At 37.8% G+C, this 19,942-nt stretch overlaps 1 protein-coding gene across 3 annotated transcripts in view; it reads left to right on the top strand.

The window, feature by feature from the left end:
* Positions 1 to 19,942, top strand: part of ITGB6 (integrin subunit beta 6) — a 151,796-nt gene that overhangs the window by 116,756 nt on the left and 15,098 nt on the right. For all 3 annotated transcript variants that reach the window (XM_054562332.1, XM_054562333.1, XM_054562334.1), the window contains 5 exons: positions 2,870 to 3,004; positions 3,219 to 3,636; positions 9,790 to 10,012; positions 12,650 to 12,747; positions 18,529 to 18,648. In XM_054562332.1, the coding sequence (XP_054418307.1) occupies positions 2,870 to 3,004; positions 3,219 to 3,636; positions 9,790 to 10,012; positions 12,650 to 12,747; positions 18,529 to 18,648 (994 nt within the window). The remainder of the gene's footprint in view (positions 1 to 2,869; positions 3,005 to 3,218; positions 3,637 to 9,789; positions 10,013 to 12,649; positions 12,748 to 18,528; positions 18,649 to 19,942) is intronic.

Below are 19,942 nucleotides of genomic sequence, written 5' to 3'. Positions count from 1 at the left end.
ATTTTTAAGAATTGGGCTTTGTCTCCCCAAATACGGACTTTTATTTATTTTTTTCCTTTAAAAAATTTTCAACTACGGTTGATATTCAATATTATATTAGTTTCAGGTATACAACGTAGTAGTTAGACATACAACTTAAAGTGATTCTCCTGCTAAGCCTACTACCCAAAAGACACCATACACAATTATTGCAATATTATTGATTATGTTCCCTATGCTGTATTTTACATTCCCATGATTATTTTGTAACTATCAATTTGTACTTCTTGATACCATCACCTTTTTCACCCAACTTCACAGCCCTTGTTCCGTCTAGGAACCATCAGTTAGTTCTCTGTATCTATGAGTCTTCTGGTTTTTGTTTGTTAATTTATTTTGTTTTTTGGATTCCACATGTAAGTGAAATCATATGGTATTTGTCTTTGACTTATTTCACTGAGCATAATACCATCTAGGTCCATCTATGTTATCACAAATGGTAATATTTCATTCTTTTTTGTGTCTGAGTACTATTTCATTGAATCTATGCATGACTTCTTTTTTATCCATTCATCTTTTGACATTCCATATGTCAACTGTTGTAATTAATGTTGCAAAGAACATAAAGATGCATGTATCTTTTCAAATTAGTGTTTTGGATTTCTTTGGATGAATACCCAGAAGAAGAATTCCTAGGTCATAGGAAGTTCTATTTTTAATTCTTTGAGGAAACTCCATATTGCTTTCCACAGTGGCTGCACCAATTTGCAATCCCACATACAGTGCACAAGGGTTTCCTTTTCTCCACATCCTCACCAGCACTTGTTGATTTTTTGATGATAACCATTCTGACAGGTGTGAGGTGTTATCTCATTATGGTTTTGACTTGCATTTCTATAAATATCAGTGATGTTGAACATCTGTTTTTACATCTGTTAAGCATCTGTGTGTCCTCTTTAGAGATATGTCTATTCAGGTCCTCTGCCCATTTTTAACTGGATTGTTGAGGGGCTTTTGGTGTTAAATTGTGTGAGTTCTTGATATATTTTGGATATGAACCCCTTATCAGAAGTATCATTAGCAAATATCTTCTTCCATTTGGAAAGCTGTCTTTCATTTTGTTGATAGTTTCTTATGCTGTGCAAAAACTTTTTAGTTTTATGTAGTCCTATTTATTTATTTTTCTTTTGTTTCCCTTGCCCAAGGAGATATATCCAAAAAAAAAAAAATTACTAAGAGCAATGTCAACAGATTTATTTTTAAAGTAAAGAGAAATAGAGAAAATCTGAATAATAACACTAAATTCCCCCCCCCCCCCAAAAAAAAACCAGCTCTCCCTCCGCATTCTTTGCTGTAACATCTATGCCTCATATGTAGCCTTCCTCCTTTCAGCCTACCTCATCCGCACCAAATAGCCTCAGGTCCTGATCCTCATGGCTCAGGCCAGGGTGAATACAACAATATCTCAGCTTTCTGGACCCAAGTCTTCCAATCCCCTCCACTAGTCTGTTCTGCACACACTTTCTGGACAATGACCTTGCCACTGTATCGTCAGTGGATCGAGCCCCTGCTTAAAAGTTGCCCATAATGTTCCCCACAGGTCTAAACTCATCTTGCCAAACAGCAGGGCTCTTGGCTGTCTGCTGTCTCCCAGGGTAGTTGGAGTGTTGGCTGGCTCTGCACCCACTTGTCTTCACTCTGTATCACTCTTGCACTGAGCTTTCTGTCTTCAGATGTCCTTACCTGAGATACCATTGTCACTCCCTCCACACATCTAAATCCAACACAGCCACTGAATACTAATACTAATAAGCCTTCTAATACTCCAGCCTTCACTGCTCTGAAATGTCTTAAACTCTCGTCTGTATTATGCAATGTTTTTCAAGTTAATGGCACATTGACTGACACTGTATGTCACTGCTTCACTTGGCTCCATTTGTTTTTTTGAGTAGGATGGTAATCATCTTGAAGGCAGAAATATGGACTTAGACTCATTCCCCCAGACCTGACTCAACACTAAATGTAAAATAGGTGCTCAATATATTCAAGGCACAGTTCCTCCCACATTTTAATATCTCTAAAACTGGGATGCATTTTATATAATTAATGGTGTCTCACAAATGCTGGCAGCGGTCGGAAGTCACACTGTAGTTTTCATTTCCTGCACATGTACGTATGCACTTGGCCATAACTGTATATATTGTTACTTCAATTTTTTAAGTGCACTCTTTGTACTATAAATGTTGAGGATAATTGCCATTTTAAAATATCTTTAAAAGTATGCATTATGATTGGATATTAAAATGAAAAGTTATTATATATGCAGAAATGTACCAACACAGAGCTGCAGGGTATAAATTTGATATCAGAGAAGCAAATACAGTATTCATTATTGGAGGAATGACTGCAATTCTGTATTCCTTGCAAAGCAACAACCAGATGCTTTATGGGACCTGAAAAATGATGATACTCACATGAAAAAAAGGTGTTATATTTTGTTGCTCAGTGTAAGAGAAAGAATTGCCTCTTACATGCAAAACAATGCAACTCAGGGCTAGAGAATTTTCCAGATCTCTCAGAATAGATAAAATAATTTTCAAAGCAGTGATAGATTGATGGCATTGATTCATATGTTGTGCAGAATGATCTTGAGGTATTTTGCCATAGTTTGTTATAAAATAATGGTGAATCTTATAATTAATATCATCTTAGACTTGATAAAATATGGTTGTGTGTATGTATCTTGCTTGTTTGATTGATGACATTGTGAATTTCCTTTATACAGTTTAATTTTATTCATCTGTAGTTTAATAAACATGATTCTCAGATTCTTCTCCTGGCCGTGTTTTCTGGTTGTGACCTCATTTAACCCTTTATGTCTTGATGAAAGGAACTACGGTCTGAGGTGGAGCTGGAAGTATTAGGAGACACAGAAGGACTCAACCTGTCATTCACGGCAATCTGTAACAACAGCACCTTCTTCCCACACCAAAAGAAATGCTCTCACATGAAGGTGGGAGACACGGTAAGTAGAGGGCCCATAGATGGTCTGAAAAAATATTCAGATAAGTCAGGAGTTACCTCAATGCACTGAAGCTGGACTTTTTCCTGTCAAGAGTTTCCTAATAAAGATTTCCTAACATGTAAATACTTTTGGCAAAGCTGATCTCCATGCGGCTTGGTTTTCTCCAATACATTTTTGGTAGAGAGAAGAAGATAATTAGCCTTTTCTTTTCCAGGCTTCATTCAACGTGACCGTGAGTATACCAAACTGTGAGAGAAGAAGCCGGCATATAATCATAAAGCCTGTGGGGCTGGGAGATGCCCTAGAAATACTTGTCACTCCGGAATGCAACTGCGACTGTCAGAAAGAAGTGGAAGTGAACAGCTCCAAATGCCACAATGGGAACGGCTCCTTCCAGTGCGGCGTGTGTGCCTGCAACCCCGGCCACATGGGTCCTCGCTGCGAGTGTGGAGAGGACACGATGAGCACAAATTCCTGCAAGGAGGCCCCAGATTACCCGTCGTGCAGCGGAAGAGGCGACTGCTACTGTGGGCAGTGCATCTGCCACTTGTCTCCCTATGGAAACATTTATGGGCCTTACTGCCAGTGTGACAATTTCTCCTGTGTGAGACACAAAGGGCTGCTCTGCGGAGGTAGGCTATGTCTAAATCCACTTTATTCTGCCGCTGAGCCAGTATCAAGAAGGGGCTCTTCATCCTTTGAACCTTCCACAGTTGCCTGGGCACAGTAGGTGCTCAATAAATATTTGCTGATCAGATGAGGTGGGTTAATCTTTAGACTTAAGGTAACTAATCTTTTCTTGTATTTTTTTCTGGCTCGTAACATTGATTTGGAGTGAGGTCACTGATTACTATTTGGGAAATAACAATTTGCATCTCTATTGTTATTTCCCAAATAGTAAATAGGTAAACAATGGAAATGCCTTCCCTTTGGTTATTACACAGACTCCAAAAAACTGCATGCAATTTGAACTCCATTATGTTTCAGACTTTTCTGGATCAGTCTGCTGGGTATATGACCCAACTCTTAAATGCCTGTTACTTTGGAAAAATTAAAAGCAAAGCTGTTTAAGGAGCAGAATGCCAAGGACAAAGGGCACAAAAAACCTTAAGGGACTTTCAGAACCTTCATTTTCACAAATATTTATTAAACATCCATTATGTGATAGAAACTAAGGAATTGGGTGTAATAAAGATGCTTATGATAGGGTAAAAATGAAAATTACAGAATTTTTTGAAATCAAGAAAATTTTTAAATAGCAGAAATACTCATGTTTTAATATTCTTCGTAGATGTAAAATCACTTTAAAGACTATAATATATGTAACATGACTACTATGTCGTCATTTTGATATATATGCATATATATTTTAATATAATGTATTAAGACAAGATTTACAAATGGGTTAATATACTCTAAACTGATTACAGTTTAAATAGTAAGTGCTGAATTTAAGCTCTCATGTCGTCCCTTTTCACATTGTGTGAGCAGGCAGCTTTTCAAAACAGAAAGCCATTATCTTCAGAGAAAACTAAGCAAGTTGTGTTTTCAAAACCACAGTGTCAGGGACATATGAAAGAGACTGATTTTCAGGAAAAGGGGCCTGAGAAAAGAAACCACAAAGAATTCCACACTCTTTGAAAACCATATGCTACTCTTAGAAGTGTACCTATATTTCGTTTCTTTGTTGCTGCTGTTGCTAGCAATAGGTTCCTCTGAGGCGGCCTTCTTTCTTCCCCCGGAGAGTGAAAAATTTAGGGTCTGTCCAGAATGAGACACATTTTTCTCCCTTTTCACCGAAAGGTGTATTTCTTTACTGAACGGGTGTGTTTCCAAACTGACATCAGTCTTCTTTTCCCAGTATGCACACAGGCACAATCTAAAACCAAAGACCACCACGACGTTTTTGAAAGAGTATTTTCAGCAGAACCCCAGATTGCATTTCTAATAGAAATATTTTGATAAAATATGTGCTCAAAACATTTGAAATTACCTTTCAAAAAGTCCTAAGTGTAATCTAATACAGTTTAATAGCAATACTAACCCCACCTGTATCTCACCTTTTAAATCTTAGCTCAAAGAAATCCAGGGCAGTACAAATTGCTGAATTGTGTTCAACAACACAGTTCTCGTTTCTTGATGGTCTTTCATTTTGTTTCATACCATGCATGCAAAAAGAAATAAACTCAAAGAAATGGGACTTGATCTGTGCATTGTAGTTCACAAGGGCTGACGGCAGTGCCACTTTGTATCAGATATAGTGATTGCTAAAGAAATCCTATTTAGAGAATAACAATTATTACTTCAGTTAGACTCAGAAAACGTTACCAATGCCAATTACCTTCATTCTTTGGGGTAATTTACAATACTCAACAATTGCTGTTTCTCGAAGCTATTTTGGTGTTCAGTAACACCACACAGGATGTTACTCTATTATTAGTAATTTCCCTTATCAGAAGGTATGATAAAATTAAACATAATTATCCAAATTCAACAAATAGTGGAGTACCTGCTATGTGCCTGACCTTGTGAATGGACGCTCTGTTGTTTACAGCAGAACCCCGAATATGCTAGAGCTTCACTCCTTGTGTAGACCTCACTTACTTCACCACTACATGCCGCTTCCCTGAAGGGCTGTTATCACAATGTTCCTTCCCATGCCCCTTTTTTCATCCATCTGTAAGCACTCACAGATACAGGACTCTTCTGTTTTTATTTCTTGCCCAAATTCCATTAGTCTTTTATATTTTGATTATAAGAGATTTGGAACTCTAATAGGCAAATAAAAACTTCCTGCCAGGCTGCATTGACAGTTATCAGTCATTGGCTTTCCAGAAAGATCCATTCCTCTGGAAAGAGCCTGATACTTTTTTCTTGATGTTTAGTTTTCATCGTGCTTCTACATGAAGTCATTATAAAGGTTTTGTTGTAGTGGTGTTATGAACAGGTATTTAAGATAATTAGTTGCTTGGGGATCTCAATTCGCAACTTTTGTGACTAGGTTGATGGTTCTAGAAGGCCCCCAGGAAGGAGGGTTTCTTCAGCCTACTTTCAGCAAGTCCCCTGGGTTAGTCAAAGAACATGTATGAATGACCCATGGACATGGACAACAGTGTGAGGACTGACTGTGAGAGTGGGGGGTGGGCTGGATTGAGGGGGCAAAGGGGAAAAAATTGGGACAACTATAATAGCATATGAACAATAAAATATTTAAATTAAAAATAAAACAAAAATTGTTAAGAAAAGAAGGAAGGAAGGAAGGAAGAAGGAAGGAAGGAAGGGAGGAAGGTTTCTTAATTCTGAACAAAACTCTTGAATGATTTTCTATGTTCCTGCCAACTAATTCTTATGCAATGATACACTTGGGCATTCCCAAAGCATCTGGAGATGCACATTTCACTTGACAATATTCATAAATCGTATTCATTTTTAAGAATAAACTTACTATAGCAATCTCTCCCTATCATGCAAGTAAATTTCCTTTTTTGCTGAGGAAAAAGCAAAAAGCAATTGTAGTTTAGAGGATAACTTACATATAATAATGGTTTGGCCTAAGTCATCTAACTATTCTTAGCTTTGAATTAATTAGTTCAATTATGAATTAAATAGGTTATGAAATGCAGTTGGAATTATGTCTTAATGTTATAGATCCAGATAAATTTCAACTCCTATCTTTCATTAGCAAAGTATATGTCTTTTTAGTGTGTGTATATATTTATGCTAATATATATTACATATAAATTTCAACTTTCATTAGAGAGGTATATGCTTTTAGTGTGTATATGTATTTTTGCATATATCAGAATCCAACTTTGAAATCTTTGTGGCTTTCTCCTTTGTTCTGTGATTTCCTACTTCATAGCTGTTGAACTTAAGTCCAGATCACAGAGACAGAAAAGTCACCCCCTAACTGATGAAAGTTTACAAGAGAAAACCCAGAATTCTTCTTTCTACAGTATAGTGGTGTCTCCTACAAGTAAAAATCTGTCTCACTCTTGATTTCTTTTACATCTTTTTGGTTTTCAGTACAATTACAGAAGTTTTAGTACTGATGGATAATTTTGTTTTCAAGTTCTTCCCACTGAATAGTTATTAGGAATAATGATACTAACATTTATTTACTGCTTTTATGGGCCCAGAGCTATTCCAAACACTGTTAGATATTATCTTAGGTAATCTAAATAATAATCCTATGAAGTAGCTACTAATAATTCCTCCTTATTGATGATGGAAATTATGGCACAGAAAGGCTAAGTAATTACCCCAAGCTCACTCAGCCAGGAAGCAGCGGGGCCAGCGGCCTGGCCATCCAGCTCTAGGTCTGCCACTCACCCACCGCCACTCCTGTGTTCCTTTGGAAAGTTGCTGGAAGAGCAAAACTTATGAGGCAATGACTGCTACCCATTTTTTTCTTGAAGAAAATTATCAGTTATAAAATTTGTAACTAAATGTTATTTGTTTGGAACAGTTAATGCCTATTTTAGTATCTTGGGTATGGTAGGAACCCCCAAAAATATTTTGAAAAGAACACACACGCCTATCATATTAAACACTTTATTCATCATTTCATAGTATTTCTAACAGTAATTGTGGCCAGACCCACAAGGAGTTTTTCAGGACTGGATGAGATGCTTGACTGTAGCAAGTCTCCATGCCCCTGCTTCTCGAAGCCACTTCCGCCCTAGGCTCCTGCAACATCGCTCTCATTCCGTCTGCGACCTCGCAGGCCCTTCTGCAAGGGTCCTTTTCTCTGATCCCGTTTTAAGGGCTCTGCAGGCGTTTTCTCACACTACCTGCTTCCCTTATGAGCTGAAGCACAACAATCTCAACTGCCACCTATCTTTAGTAGATCTCAGACTACAAGCTTCAGGTCCATATACAGGGTGGGGGAAAAGTTGTTTGTATGGAAAATAATACAATACTTAATAAATAATTATACAAGAATAAACTCTGTGTTTTGCATACTCACAACTAGAAAACTACTTTTGCCCCACCCCATATATACAGTTGACCCTTAAACAACACATGCTTGAGCTGTGTGGGTTCATTTATATGTACATTTTTTTCCAACAAACACTGGATATGTATTTTCCTTATGATTTTCTTAATAATGTTTTATTTTTTCTAGCTTACTTTATTGTGTGAATACACTATGTAATACACAATATACATAGCATGTGTTGATCTTCTGCTTGTGCTATCAGTAACATTTCTTTCTAGTCAACAGTAGAATATTAATTATTAAGTTTTTTGGAAGTCAAAAATTATATGCAGATTTCAACCATGCAGGGTCAGCACCTCTAACCCCTGTGTGGTTCAAGGTTTAACTGTATTTAACTGCCTACTAGGATGTCCCTCAGGCCCCTCAAATGCAACAGAACCAGAAATGACCTAATTTTGTCCCTACTCAGAGCTTCTCTTCCTCCTCTGCTTCAGAACAGTCTGTTCATTCCATAATTAAGCACTACTCTCTGCCAAGCACTGGGAAAAGACAGAGTGTGAGTAACTTTCATTCTAGGTTAAAGTCTAGGAAAAGCTGCACCTCCCAGCTAGCAGCCCAGGCTGGCCACCTGGGAAGGGCTCTATCCCTCTGTCCCGCCCTCTCCGCTCCGCCCAGCAGAGTCACACCCACACGCTGAGCAGCCTATCCCCTGATTGCATGGCCTTTCCTCTCCATTCCCAAAACCACAGGCTCTTAAATCTTCCGAACCAGTTTTACGTTCTCTGGTTTGACTCTCTCTGCTGTTGCCAGCACAATTCTAGACACATATCTATCTGTTCAGATCTTGCCCCTGCTTAAAATTCCTTAACTTTCTGGACAAAAGTTCTTGCTTTAGTCCATAAATCTTTCCATGATGTGATTTCTGACTTTTTGCAGACTTTCCCTCCTACCCTCCTACTCCGCCCTTAGCCCTATTCACCTGAAACTACCTTGGGTATTAAGCAGGTTACAATTACAAACCTCTGGTGTTAACCTATGCTTTTTTTCTCCTTTTAAAATGCATGTAATCCTCTTCCATCTTCTATCTTTATATTCCAAACTCAGCTCAAGCATCACTTCCTCTGGAAACTTCCCCAAATCTCTAGTCTAATTTGGAAACGCTTCCCCTGTGAGTATAACAATTATTGCATTGTATTGTATTTATTAATAGTAGTATTTGTCTGTCTCTGAACACTAGACTATAAGCTCCATGATCTTGTCTTATTTAATTCTATATCTTTATGCCTAATACAATCTTTGGCACATGGTATATGCTCAATTAAAATTTATTAAATAAAATTTTTTTGAGCACTCACTATATGTCTGTAGGACATTTATTGAGTGAATGCAGAGCTAGGAGACTGACACATTCTCTCATCTGACTACAACCATTGGAAGTAGATCCTATTCTTTCTATTTAATAGATAAGGTTTTCATGATTATTGAGCTTGAGTGTTGTAGAGATAGGGTATTATCCAGGACTGTCTTATATCTCTATCCTATGGCACCTTAATTTAAAAGAAAATATTATGAAAGCAATTACCTCCTTTCATCTGGCTATGAATTCTCTTTGATATAACATCAGATAATCAGGTTGGTCCTTAGTTAAAAGACCAGATATAAATATACACAGTTAGCAAAATATATTCCATAAAAGATATCTACTCTCACTGTCTTTTTCTCCCCACACACACTCACTTTTTTCTTCAGTCTTTCTGATGATGTTTAAAGGCAAACGGAAAAAAAGGTCCCAAAAAGCTAAAGAGGTTTTGACCTAAGAAACGGAGGGCGTTTTGTTTTGCAGATAACGGTGACTGCGACTGCGGCGAGTGCGTGTGCAGGAGTGGCTGGACCGGCGAGTACTGTAACTGCACGACCAGCATGGACTCGTGCATCTCCGAAGACGGGGTGCTCTGCAGTGGGCGTGGGGACTGCGTTTGTGGCAAATGTGTTTGCACGCACCCCGGAGCCTCAGGACCGGCCTGTGAACGTTGTCCTACCTGTGGTGATCTCTGTAACTCTAAACGGTAATGTCTCTACTTTCTTCAGTCCCTTTTGTCCATATATTTCATGATGATCAAAGTCATAGTGATATTTGATAAACTCAGTCGTCAGATTGCTTTTGCTGGGTTTGGTCTCCAAATGTCCATCAAAATACATAAGCCCATAAGGCCCCTGTGATCGTCAGCCTGGAACGCCAGTCTTTCACTTGCCTCTTTCTCAGTCCTGGTTATCCAGGACCACAATGTTGCATTCCTGCTAGACACTAGCAAGGGAAGCTGAGCTGCGGTCCCACACTGATAGCATCAGACAGCCTCTCAGTTACAAAACCAGTCACACATAAGGAATGCCCTGGGGGTAGACTGACGACACCTACATTCAGTCCTTCTCCAGGGGAAACAGTTGAGCTTTCTTATCTAGAAGTTTTTAAGCCTAACCTTACTGATTCATTCCTATCTATAGACCCACAGAGGTAAAGAGGCAGAAAGACAACCTTGGCTTTCAGTTTCTTCCCCCTGCTTTACCACTCATGCTCTTTGGCACCTTCCTGTCGTTGTCATTCTGTACAACTATTGGGTATTATATTTCCTTTTATACCATATGAACAGCAACAGCAAAAACAAAACACACTTTCTTATTCTCCAGAAAAGAACTATTTCTTTGGTTGGCCGCTAACTTCTTAATGAAAGTGGGGCAACACTTGCAGGTTAAGTGAAACAAGTCTCCAAACTGGCTGTGTTATGACATTACAGTGTATGATGTATGGTGCCACAAAGATGCTTAAACAGCTTATGTTTTCATTAACTCTGGTGCCTAAAATGAAGACATTTGCATTTCCAATGTGAATGAAGAAAATCAAAATTCGCTCGGTGGTACTCACCGTTCAGGTGTTAAGACTTCTCTGTCACTGTACCCGGACATATGCCAAGAGAAGATGGGGACATATATTTATTTGAATAGAATTTAATGTACAATGTCCTTTTAAGTTGTTTCTTCCATTACTTTTCTATTTTGTCTTCTCTGTAAACATGATTAAATCTTAAATCTGGTTTATAAGATAAGTTAATAGTCAAAGTAGTTCAAATTTGAGGAATCATGTAGAGTGATCTCCATGGAGTTTATGTTAGTTTTGAAATGAATCTATTCTTCCTTTTATTCTTTCATGCATTCAGTTACCAAGGAGGTATTAAGTACCTACCATATGCCAGAAAACATGTTAGGCCGTGGTCATGGAGTGAAGACTAAAACTGTTATAGTTCCCACTATCACTGGAGCTGAGAATCTAGTGGGAAAAGCAGACGTTTTTAAAAGTAATTATGATAAGGGTACTGGAAATATCAGGGGGAACACTTTGTAAAAGTATCTGATTGTCTAACCGCTACGCTGTACACCTGAAACTAATACAAAATAATATTGTCTATAATCTGTAATTTAAAAATAAAATTTAAAACACAAAAGTAATTATGATGATACCTGGGCTGACCATTACACTAGGAGATATATAAGGTGCTCTGTTGCAGGAACTACATGTATGGCAGGAGATGGGACCACGAGACTAGCCTGGGCAGCCATCAGTGAGATGCACAAAGGGGTAGAGGTTCTAAGAGCTTCCACAATCTCTGTCAACACCCTGCAAAGCCACTCCCAATAAATATATAACTTAGATAAATGCAATATGCATGCAATCCAAGGAAACTTTCCGACAAGACTTCGATCCCCACTCCACATGGATTGCTGTTCTCAAGCCCTTCCTTCAGAGGAACTCAGTTGTCTACTGTAAGGGAACTAACTAGTAAGTGTCGTGAAAAACTTGCCTAAGAAAGTGAGGTTTTGGCTGAGAGGTGACGAGGCATAGGTAGGGGTGGGGAACGTACACTTAGAAGAGAGTACATTTCCATGGCTGGGGAAGAGAGAGGCACCATGATGTATGTCCACAGTAAGAAAACTTACTGTGTTGGTTTGGTTACCACAGACATGATCATTTTGTAAAGTGATTTTCAGCACAAGATTAATTCAGGGTCTAAGTTTTACTTTGTAATATAGACATCACTACAATAACTTAATTTCTGGGCTATGCTCTTAGAAATACACTTTTCTGTAAGGAGCAATCTTTTATTTGAAAGCCTGCATTAATGAGGATCCAGGCTATAATCCTCTGCTTTTGAAAATACCCCTATCAATGTTTGGATTCATTTAAAAGGGTTACAGAAAAGTGAATCTTTAAAATAGTCATTCATGACATATATGAATTCTTGTTAAAATACAGATCACTTCTATTAAGAAATTTAAACTTTGTCTAATCTATAATTATGTTTTAGCAGCATAAACCCTTCCCAGGAAAATTTAAAATGACAACATAACTAAATCAAATACCAAAATAATTCGGAGGTTTTTTAATTTACTTTTTTTAAAAAACTTAAGCAATCATTAGAGGTAAGTGAGGTTAGTAATTATTATCAAGGCTGGCTCAGGGAACATTGATTACTGAGTGGAATTCAGAATAAAGCAGTATCCTCTTGGACATCACCCAACTGTCTTCTGAAAGTAACAGAAGGCACCATCCTCTCTGAGACACTTCTATAGCACGAATCACTGTTACAGCAGTAAAGCAACATCCCAGCTGCCGACATGAACTGATAAATTCTGTTGAATAATGTTCACAGGAGCTGCATTGAATGCCACCTGTCTGAAGATGGCCAGGCCCAAGAAGAATGCGTTGACAAATGCAAACTAGCTGGTGTGACCATCAATGAGGAAGAAGGTTCTCTTTGTCTTAAATTGCTTTTCTTGTCTTTACATACTTCTTGAGAGGCAGAAACTCTGTGCCAGGATTTTCAGTGGCTTGACTTCATTTGTACCAGAGAATTAGTTCGCTCATTCTAGTTATTAAGGGGAAGTGTATTACATAAGGCTAAAAACTTGACGGTTGGGGATACAAGAAATTTAATGTCAAGGCTATTTCGTTTAACTTCAGCTTTATTGGCAAGTTCACTTCTGCTCAACAAATACAATGGCAGAGAATTCCAGGATGCTATGCTGTTTGAATTAGAAAAAAAATAACATTGAAAAATATCTAAATGTTAACCCCCCAAGCCTGAAATCATCCTCTATTATTTCATTGCCTTATTTCAAAAAAGAACAAAGCAAGCTCTAATATGGGTTTCCTGATAGCAGCCCTCAGACACGAGACAGTTTCTGGGTAGTGACCATTTTTCCTCCCCGCCCCTCTGTAGGTGTTTACTCCCAACTTTCCAAACATGGGCATGACTTAATTCCCCATTGTCTCACCCCAAAATATGAGAACGTCCTATTACCTCTACCCACTCAGCAAATGCTGCACTTGCTTTCACCTGTCATTTCTAAATGTAATTACTTAAAAACAGATTTTTCCTACTGGCAAACTGACATCTCAAATATTTAAATGGGTTGTATTTTAGCTGAGAAGGCCACTTAAAAGATAATTTGTGAATAGTGAAACAAAGAAGACGACTCACTGCTCCTGAAGGGATGATCTGGGGGACTGGTTTTTCCATCATCACAAACCCTCCGCATTATCATGCTGCTCAGGCAGAGCGGCCTCAGGGACGCTTGCTTCAGGGACGCCACCAAGATATATCTCGGGAAAAGTGGCATAATCAAGACACTAATTCATGACACTCTAGGATATGTGTCTTGAATCGATGGAATTAGAATACCAAAATTAATCCATTTTCAAGGAGAAGTAAGTTAGTGACATTTATATTGTTTTGAAAATTACCTACCTTGTTTCAAAATTGAGATTTCTGTCTGTGCCCAGTTGAATAATCCCATATGGCAGGTGGGGCACAATTAGTGCTCATAAAATCCTTCGTCTGTGTTTTTTCTGATGACTAGAGAAAAACATGTCAAATAGCTGCAAATTGGACAAAATGCTGTGTACCTTACATTAATACCGAAAGTAAGATACCGTAAAAGCACTGAGTAAAGTGGCATTTTTGGACTGTCCACATTAGTAACTAGTACAAAGTCTCTGCATATCCTTCTGGCTTCATTTCACAGCAAACATCTAGGGTATTTACCAGGTGTATCCAAGAAATGACTAAAAATTGTAAGAAATGCCCTGCAAATTACTAGAACTCTATTCAATAGCAGCATGGGAAATCTAATATGCTAGGGGGAAAAGGGAGTGAACCTTGGAAACATGTAAATCGTGAACAGGGAGTTACTATATTTAAATACACTGTTTTCTCAGTACATTATCATAAATGCTTGGATTTGAGAGGAAGACTAGGTCTCAAGTGGCATTTAAAATATTTGCATTATTTTTTGTGTAACTGACTAAATTATATTCAAAAAAGGGGAATGCAACTATTTCTATCTCAGAAGTTAAAAATAACAATTGGATTACTAATACCATTTAAAAGCACTAATCTTGATGAATTTGAGAAAGATATGTATTTCTCAGCCCGTGAATAAAAAAGTCACTTTTCTAATGAGCCTGTTTATAAGTCCTATTTCAAGTTACTTGCCCAGTTATACCATTGATCACATCACCTTGAAATTTTCAGAACATATTTGCTCTTCCACATTGTCTTTTGTCAGCCTACCCTTTCCCAAAAAGGACATGGAGAGTAAAATGAGTATAACTTTATAATCCAAATAAATTGTTCCCCAACTGTGCTGTGATAACTTGTGTGAGCATTTCTCAGGACATGTGGTTTAACTTTATTCAATTCACTTTACTGAAAGAGACATCATTAATTTACCCCAACGTTCATGTGCTCAGAGCATTGTTGCTCAAAGTGTGTTCCAGGAGACACTAATTCTAAAAGTGCTAAACTAAAAAAAAAAGTTCCCGTGGTCATATAAATTTTGGAAATGGGAGGCTAAGCCTTTTGTTTTCTTGAAGGACTCCTGGGAGTTCTTATACATACTAATTTGCATATGCATTGCAAGTTTTCAGGAGCAGCAAATGTAAATACACAGTTCTCTCAGTAGTCAAACTTACTGGACAACAGAACCCTTTCTTTTTTTCCTCCTTGGGAAACTGTTTTCTCTGAGAACTACTGACTTGGCCCAGGAGCAGAAGTCTTAGACACGTAGTTATCTTAATTCAGTGGTACAGACGGTTTATATTTTCTACATTTTTCCTGGACCTTCCTAGAACCCGGCTTCCTCACCCCCATTCTCACATTTCTTCCTTTCTGTCTAAGTATGATTTCCTGGGCTGCCTGAGATCTTATTTTCATTGTATTATTCTAAAACAGCACCGCTGGCACTCAAAGGTGAGTAAAAAAGAAAGGTCCATTTCTTAGGAACAACAAAAGAAAATCTTAGCAGCTAATTATGCAAATCTCCAGCCCAAGCTGGACCCTTTCCTTGCACATTCAATAATACCATTTTAATACCCAAACGCAGTAAAACAGGCCAAATCTAGAGTCATAAGGGCCATAAAAAGGAGTGGTGAAGTATTTAAAGCAAGAAAGGACTCATGACTTAAAGGTTATATTAGCAGTTCCTTTAAAACTTAAATAATCCTGGCCAAGTAAACTAAACCTCCCTGTGCTTCAGTGTAGCTATTTAAAATAAAATTAAAAAAAAAAAACAGGATTAATATTACTGAAAGGAGTATTATAAGCTATCCGCATATTTTCTACCTGAGAATAAAATGTTCCATTAAGTAAGTTCCAGAGGAACAGAGTGGGCGTGCACTGTCATGGAGGAGAGGAGGGGAGGAGAAAAACAGCCGGACAGGAAAAGGCACATCCCCCAAGTCCTGACGAATCCTAGTCCATTGGAGGGCCTTGGCAAGAGGACATGGGCTGAAGGCCATCTAAAAATGACCAAAGTATGAATTATATATATGCAGCTCTGTTGCTATCAAACATATGAAATAACACAAACTTCATTAATCAACTGTTGCCCAGATGTTCCCAAACCTCTTAATCAGAACCACCTTATTAAAAATACTACTAAGCAACTCACTAAAATACAAACATCTGTGCATACCACTGACCTCTCAAATAGAATGCCCAGGGATGGATCTCTGAAATCCATATTTTCAGAGCTCTCAGGTGGTTTAGATAATCATAAACATTTGGGAATGACCAAATGAGAATGGTTTGCAATTAGATTTCTTTTTTTTTTTTTTTTGGTGCGGGGGGGTAACTTTCTTTTAACCTTAATTGTATTTTTTTTTTCCATTACTGTTTAGCTCCTTTATACCCTCCTACCCCAGCAATCCCCACACTGTTGTCCATGTCCATGAGTCCTTTTTCCTTTCTGCTCAATCCCTCTGCCTGCTAACTCCCCACCACTACCTATCATCCTATTCCCCATCTATCAATCTGTCCCTATTTTCCTTGTTAGTTCAGTTTGTTCATTAGGTTCCACATATGAGTGAAATTGTATGGTATTTATCTTTGTCTGACTGGCTTATTTCATTTAGCATAATGATCTCCAGGTTCATCCCTACTGTTGCAAAGGGTAAAATTACCTTCTTTTTTATGGCTGAGTAGTATTCCATTGTGTAAATATCCCATAGTTGTTTTACCCACTCATCTACTGATGGGCATGTGGGCTGCTTCCATATCTTGGCCATTATAAATAACATTCCAATGAACATAGGGGTGTTCTTTTGAACTAGTGTTTTGGGTTCCTTCAGATACATTCCCAGAAATGAGATAACTAGGCCAAAAGGCAGATACATTTTTAATTTTTTGAGGTATCTCTGTACTGCTTTCCACAGTGGCTGCACCAGTCTGCATTCCCACTAACAGTGCAAAAGGGCTCCCCTTTCTCCACATCCTTGCCAGCACTTGTTGTTTGTTGATTTATTGATGACAGCCATTCTGATAGGTGTGAGATGATGTCTCATTGTGGTTTTAATTTGCATTTCTCTGATGATTAGTGACTTTGAGCATGTTTTCATGTCTATTGGCCATCTGTGTGTTCTCTTTGGATAACTGTCTATTCAAGTTCTTTGCCCATTTTTTTAAATTGGGTTGTTTTGGGAGGAAGTGGCTTTTTTTTTTTTTTTTTTTTTGGTGTTGAGTTTTGTAAGTTCTTCATAAATTTTGGATATTAATCCTTATCAGATGTACCAGTGAATATGTTCTCCCATTCTGTGGGTTGTCTTTTTATTTTGTTGATGATTTCCTTTGCTGTGCATAAACATTTGGGAATGACCAAAAGAGAATGATTTGTAATTAGGTTGCTTAATATTCCTATGTATATTGATGCTTCTAATAGACTCATAAACTCTTCACTTAAACCTATCATCTGAAATTTTATTAATAATACTAAATATTTTATTAGTCTCTGTTTTCATAGATAATACAGGCATACTTCTCACAGACCCTGACATGAGGTTTTTATCGTAGGCATTAAATGCAAACCCACTTAATATTTCTATCTTTATATGACTATGGCATTGTTGAACCAAAAAATAGCCCTTTTTTGTTAGATTTATAGCAGCACATATAGATTCTGTTTTATTAAAATGTTTTTTATATTGAAGCTAATAAGAAAAGTTGTAAGTTTAGCAAGAGTATGTCCAAGATTATCTGGGACAGCCCCAGTTTTAATATTCTGATGCATTGTGCCATAGTACATTTAGATCAGATATGTTTTAAATTTTAGGTTAATAACAAAAGTCATTTACAGGTTTCTGTAAAAGTATGTATAACTGTATCATGAAAAAGTCTCCAACTTATAAGATAGGAGAACTTTAAGTATGTTGTTTTTTAATTGGGAAAATGCTACCTAATTTTGGCATCGGTACCAGACCATTAGAATCTTTGATAAATAGTATTACTATCTCAGAATGACCATTTTACTATATTTTAAATTTCTAATATGATATTCACTTTATGCCTCTTGAAAAAGCTCAACAAGAAAATAATTTCTATTTGGAAAAGATTTAAGGAAAACTGGATTTTTTTTTTTTTAATTAAGAAAGAGGCTATGCTGAATGGTTAAGCAAACTTAACCTAGGTTTCTTTTATCTGAGGTTTATCTTGCTGGTCCCTGAGGTACACAACACTTTAGTCTTCATTTCCTAATATTAATTCATATTTACTGTTGCAATGATACATGGCCAGCAATCTTGGCTATGCCATTGTGGGAAAGGCCTCCATAGAAGTATCAGTATCTGTTTGGACTGTGTAGGCTCTTTCTGAAATGTAATCTAGGCTTGCTACCAAATGCTCGCAGCCAAGAAATACATGCAGCACCCTCATTACCATAGGCAGGACCATTCTATTCCCAAGACAGCTTGGCATACCTGCCTTGAAGTATTTCACTCTATTGAAATCCTGCCCCCATTAGTTTGATAGGTGCATTTGATGGTCAGTCCTGATTGACCACACCTGGAACTGTTCTTCTGGAACGTGAGTAGAAACTAAAACCTCAATTGGTGGGAAAAACACCCTATGTCTTTTCTGTTCTTATTCTGCAATGTTGAAATTTCCTATTTGCATATTAAAACTCAATTCTACTTTGCTTCAAAAATAATCTCTTTTGAAAACTCATTTAACCTAATGAAGGACTCCTTTATCCATAGATTTCTCAAAGGATAGTTCTGTTTCCTGTTCTCTGCAAGGAGAAAATGACTGTCTTATTACATTCCTAATAACTACAGACAACGAAGGGAAAACCATCATTCACAGCATCAACGAGAAAGGTGAGTGGCAAGCCTTCCATTGTCAATGGTAAATGATACTACATGAGAGAGGAGAAAACAACCAGAAAGACACTTCGGTAGCTTGCCAGGGGAGACATTTCCAGATTTATGATGAAGTGCCTCTACTTTCCCAATGACTGAAAGTTTTGATGTGTTCCAATATCTCTTTTTTTTATTAAATTTTTTTTGTGGTGACACTGGTTAACAAAATTATACAGGTTTCAGGTTCACTATTTCACAATACATCATCTGTACCCTGTATTGGGTCCCCTTCCATCACCACCCATCCCCCCTATACACTCCCCCACCTCTCCCCACCCCCTCTCTCCTGCAACCACCACACCACTGTCTGTGTCTAGGAGTATTTTCTCTCCCTCTTTCCTTGTTGCTCACTCCTTCCAAACCCAAACCAGCCCCGAATGCCTCCACCCACAGCTGTCAGCCTGCTCTCTATGGGTCTATTTCTATTTTGCTTGTTAGTTTATTTTGTTCATTAGATTCCACATATGAGTGAAATCATATGGTACTTGTCCTTCTCTGACTGGCTTATGTTGCTTAGTAAAATGCTCTCCAGGTCCTTTTATGCTGTTACAAAGGCTAATGTTTCCTTCTTTTGGGGGAGGGGTGGGGTATTTGTCAACTTTTTATAACTTTAAAAAATTCTTTATTGATTGATTTTAGAGAGAGAGAAATATCGAGTTTTTGTTCCACTTATTTATGCATTCATTCATTGTTTCTTGTATCTGCCCTGACTGGGGATCGAAACTTCAACCTTTGTGTATCATGGGTGATACTCTAACCAACTGAGCTACCTGGTCAGGGTTGAGTAGTATTTCACTGTGTAACTGTACCACAGCTTTTTTTATCCATTCTTCTACTGATGAACACTTGGACTGCTTCTAAGTCTTTGCTATTATAAATAACTGCACTGAACATAAGGGTGCTTATGTTCTTTAAAATTAGTGTTTCGGGTTTCTTCGGATATATATCCAGATGTGGAATCACTGGGTCATAAAACAGTTCCATTTTTAATTTTTTTGAGGTAATTCCATGCTGCTTTTCACAGTGACTGCACCAATCTGCATTCCCATCCACAGTGTGCAAGGGTTCTGCTTTCTCCACATCTTTGCCAGAACTTGTTTTTTGTGGATTCATTGATGAAAGCAGTTCTAACAGGTGTGAGGTGATATCGCATTGTGGTTTTAACTTGCATTTCTATGATGATTAGTGACATTTAGCATCTTTTCATATGTCTGTTGGCCATCTGTATGTCCTCTTTGGAAAAATGTCCATT

This window comes from Pteronotus mesoamericanus, unplaced genomic scaffold (assembly GCF_021234165.1).
Source record: "Pteronotus mesoamericanus isolate MK-2021 breed Mesoamerican mustached bat unplaced genomic scaffold, CSHL_Meso_final scaffold_651, whole genome shotgun sequence".
Lineage (NCBI taxonomy): Eukaryota > Metazoa > Chordata > Mammalia > Chiroptera > Mormoopidae > Pteronotus > Pteronotus mesoamericanus.
Note: the sequence above shows the minus strand (reverse complement) of the source record. Positions and strands in the feature narration are given on the sequence as shown.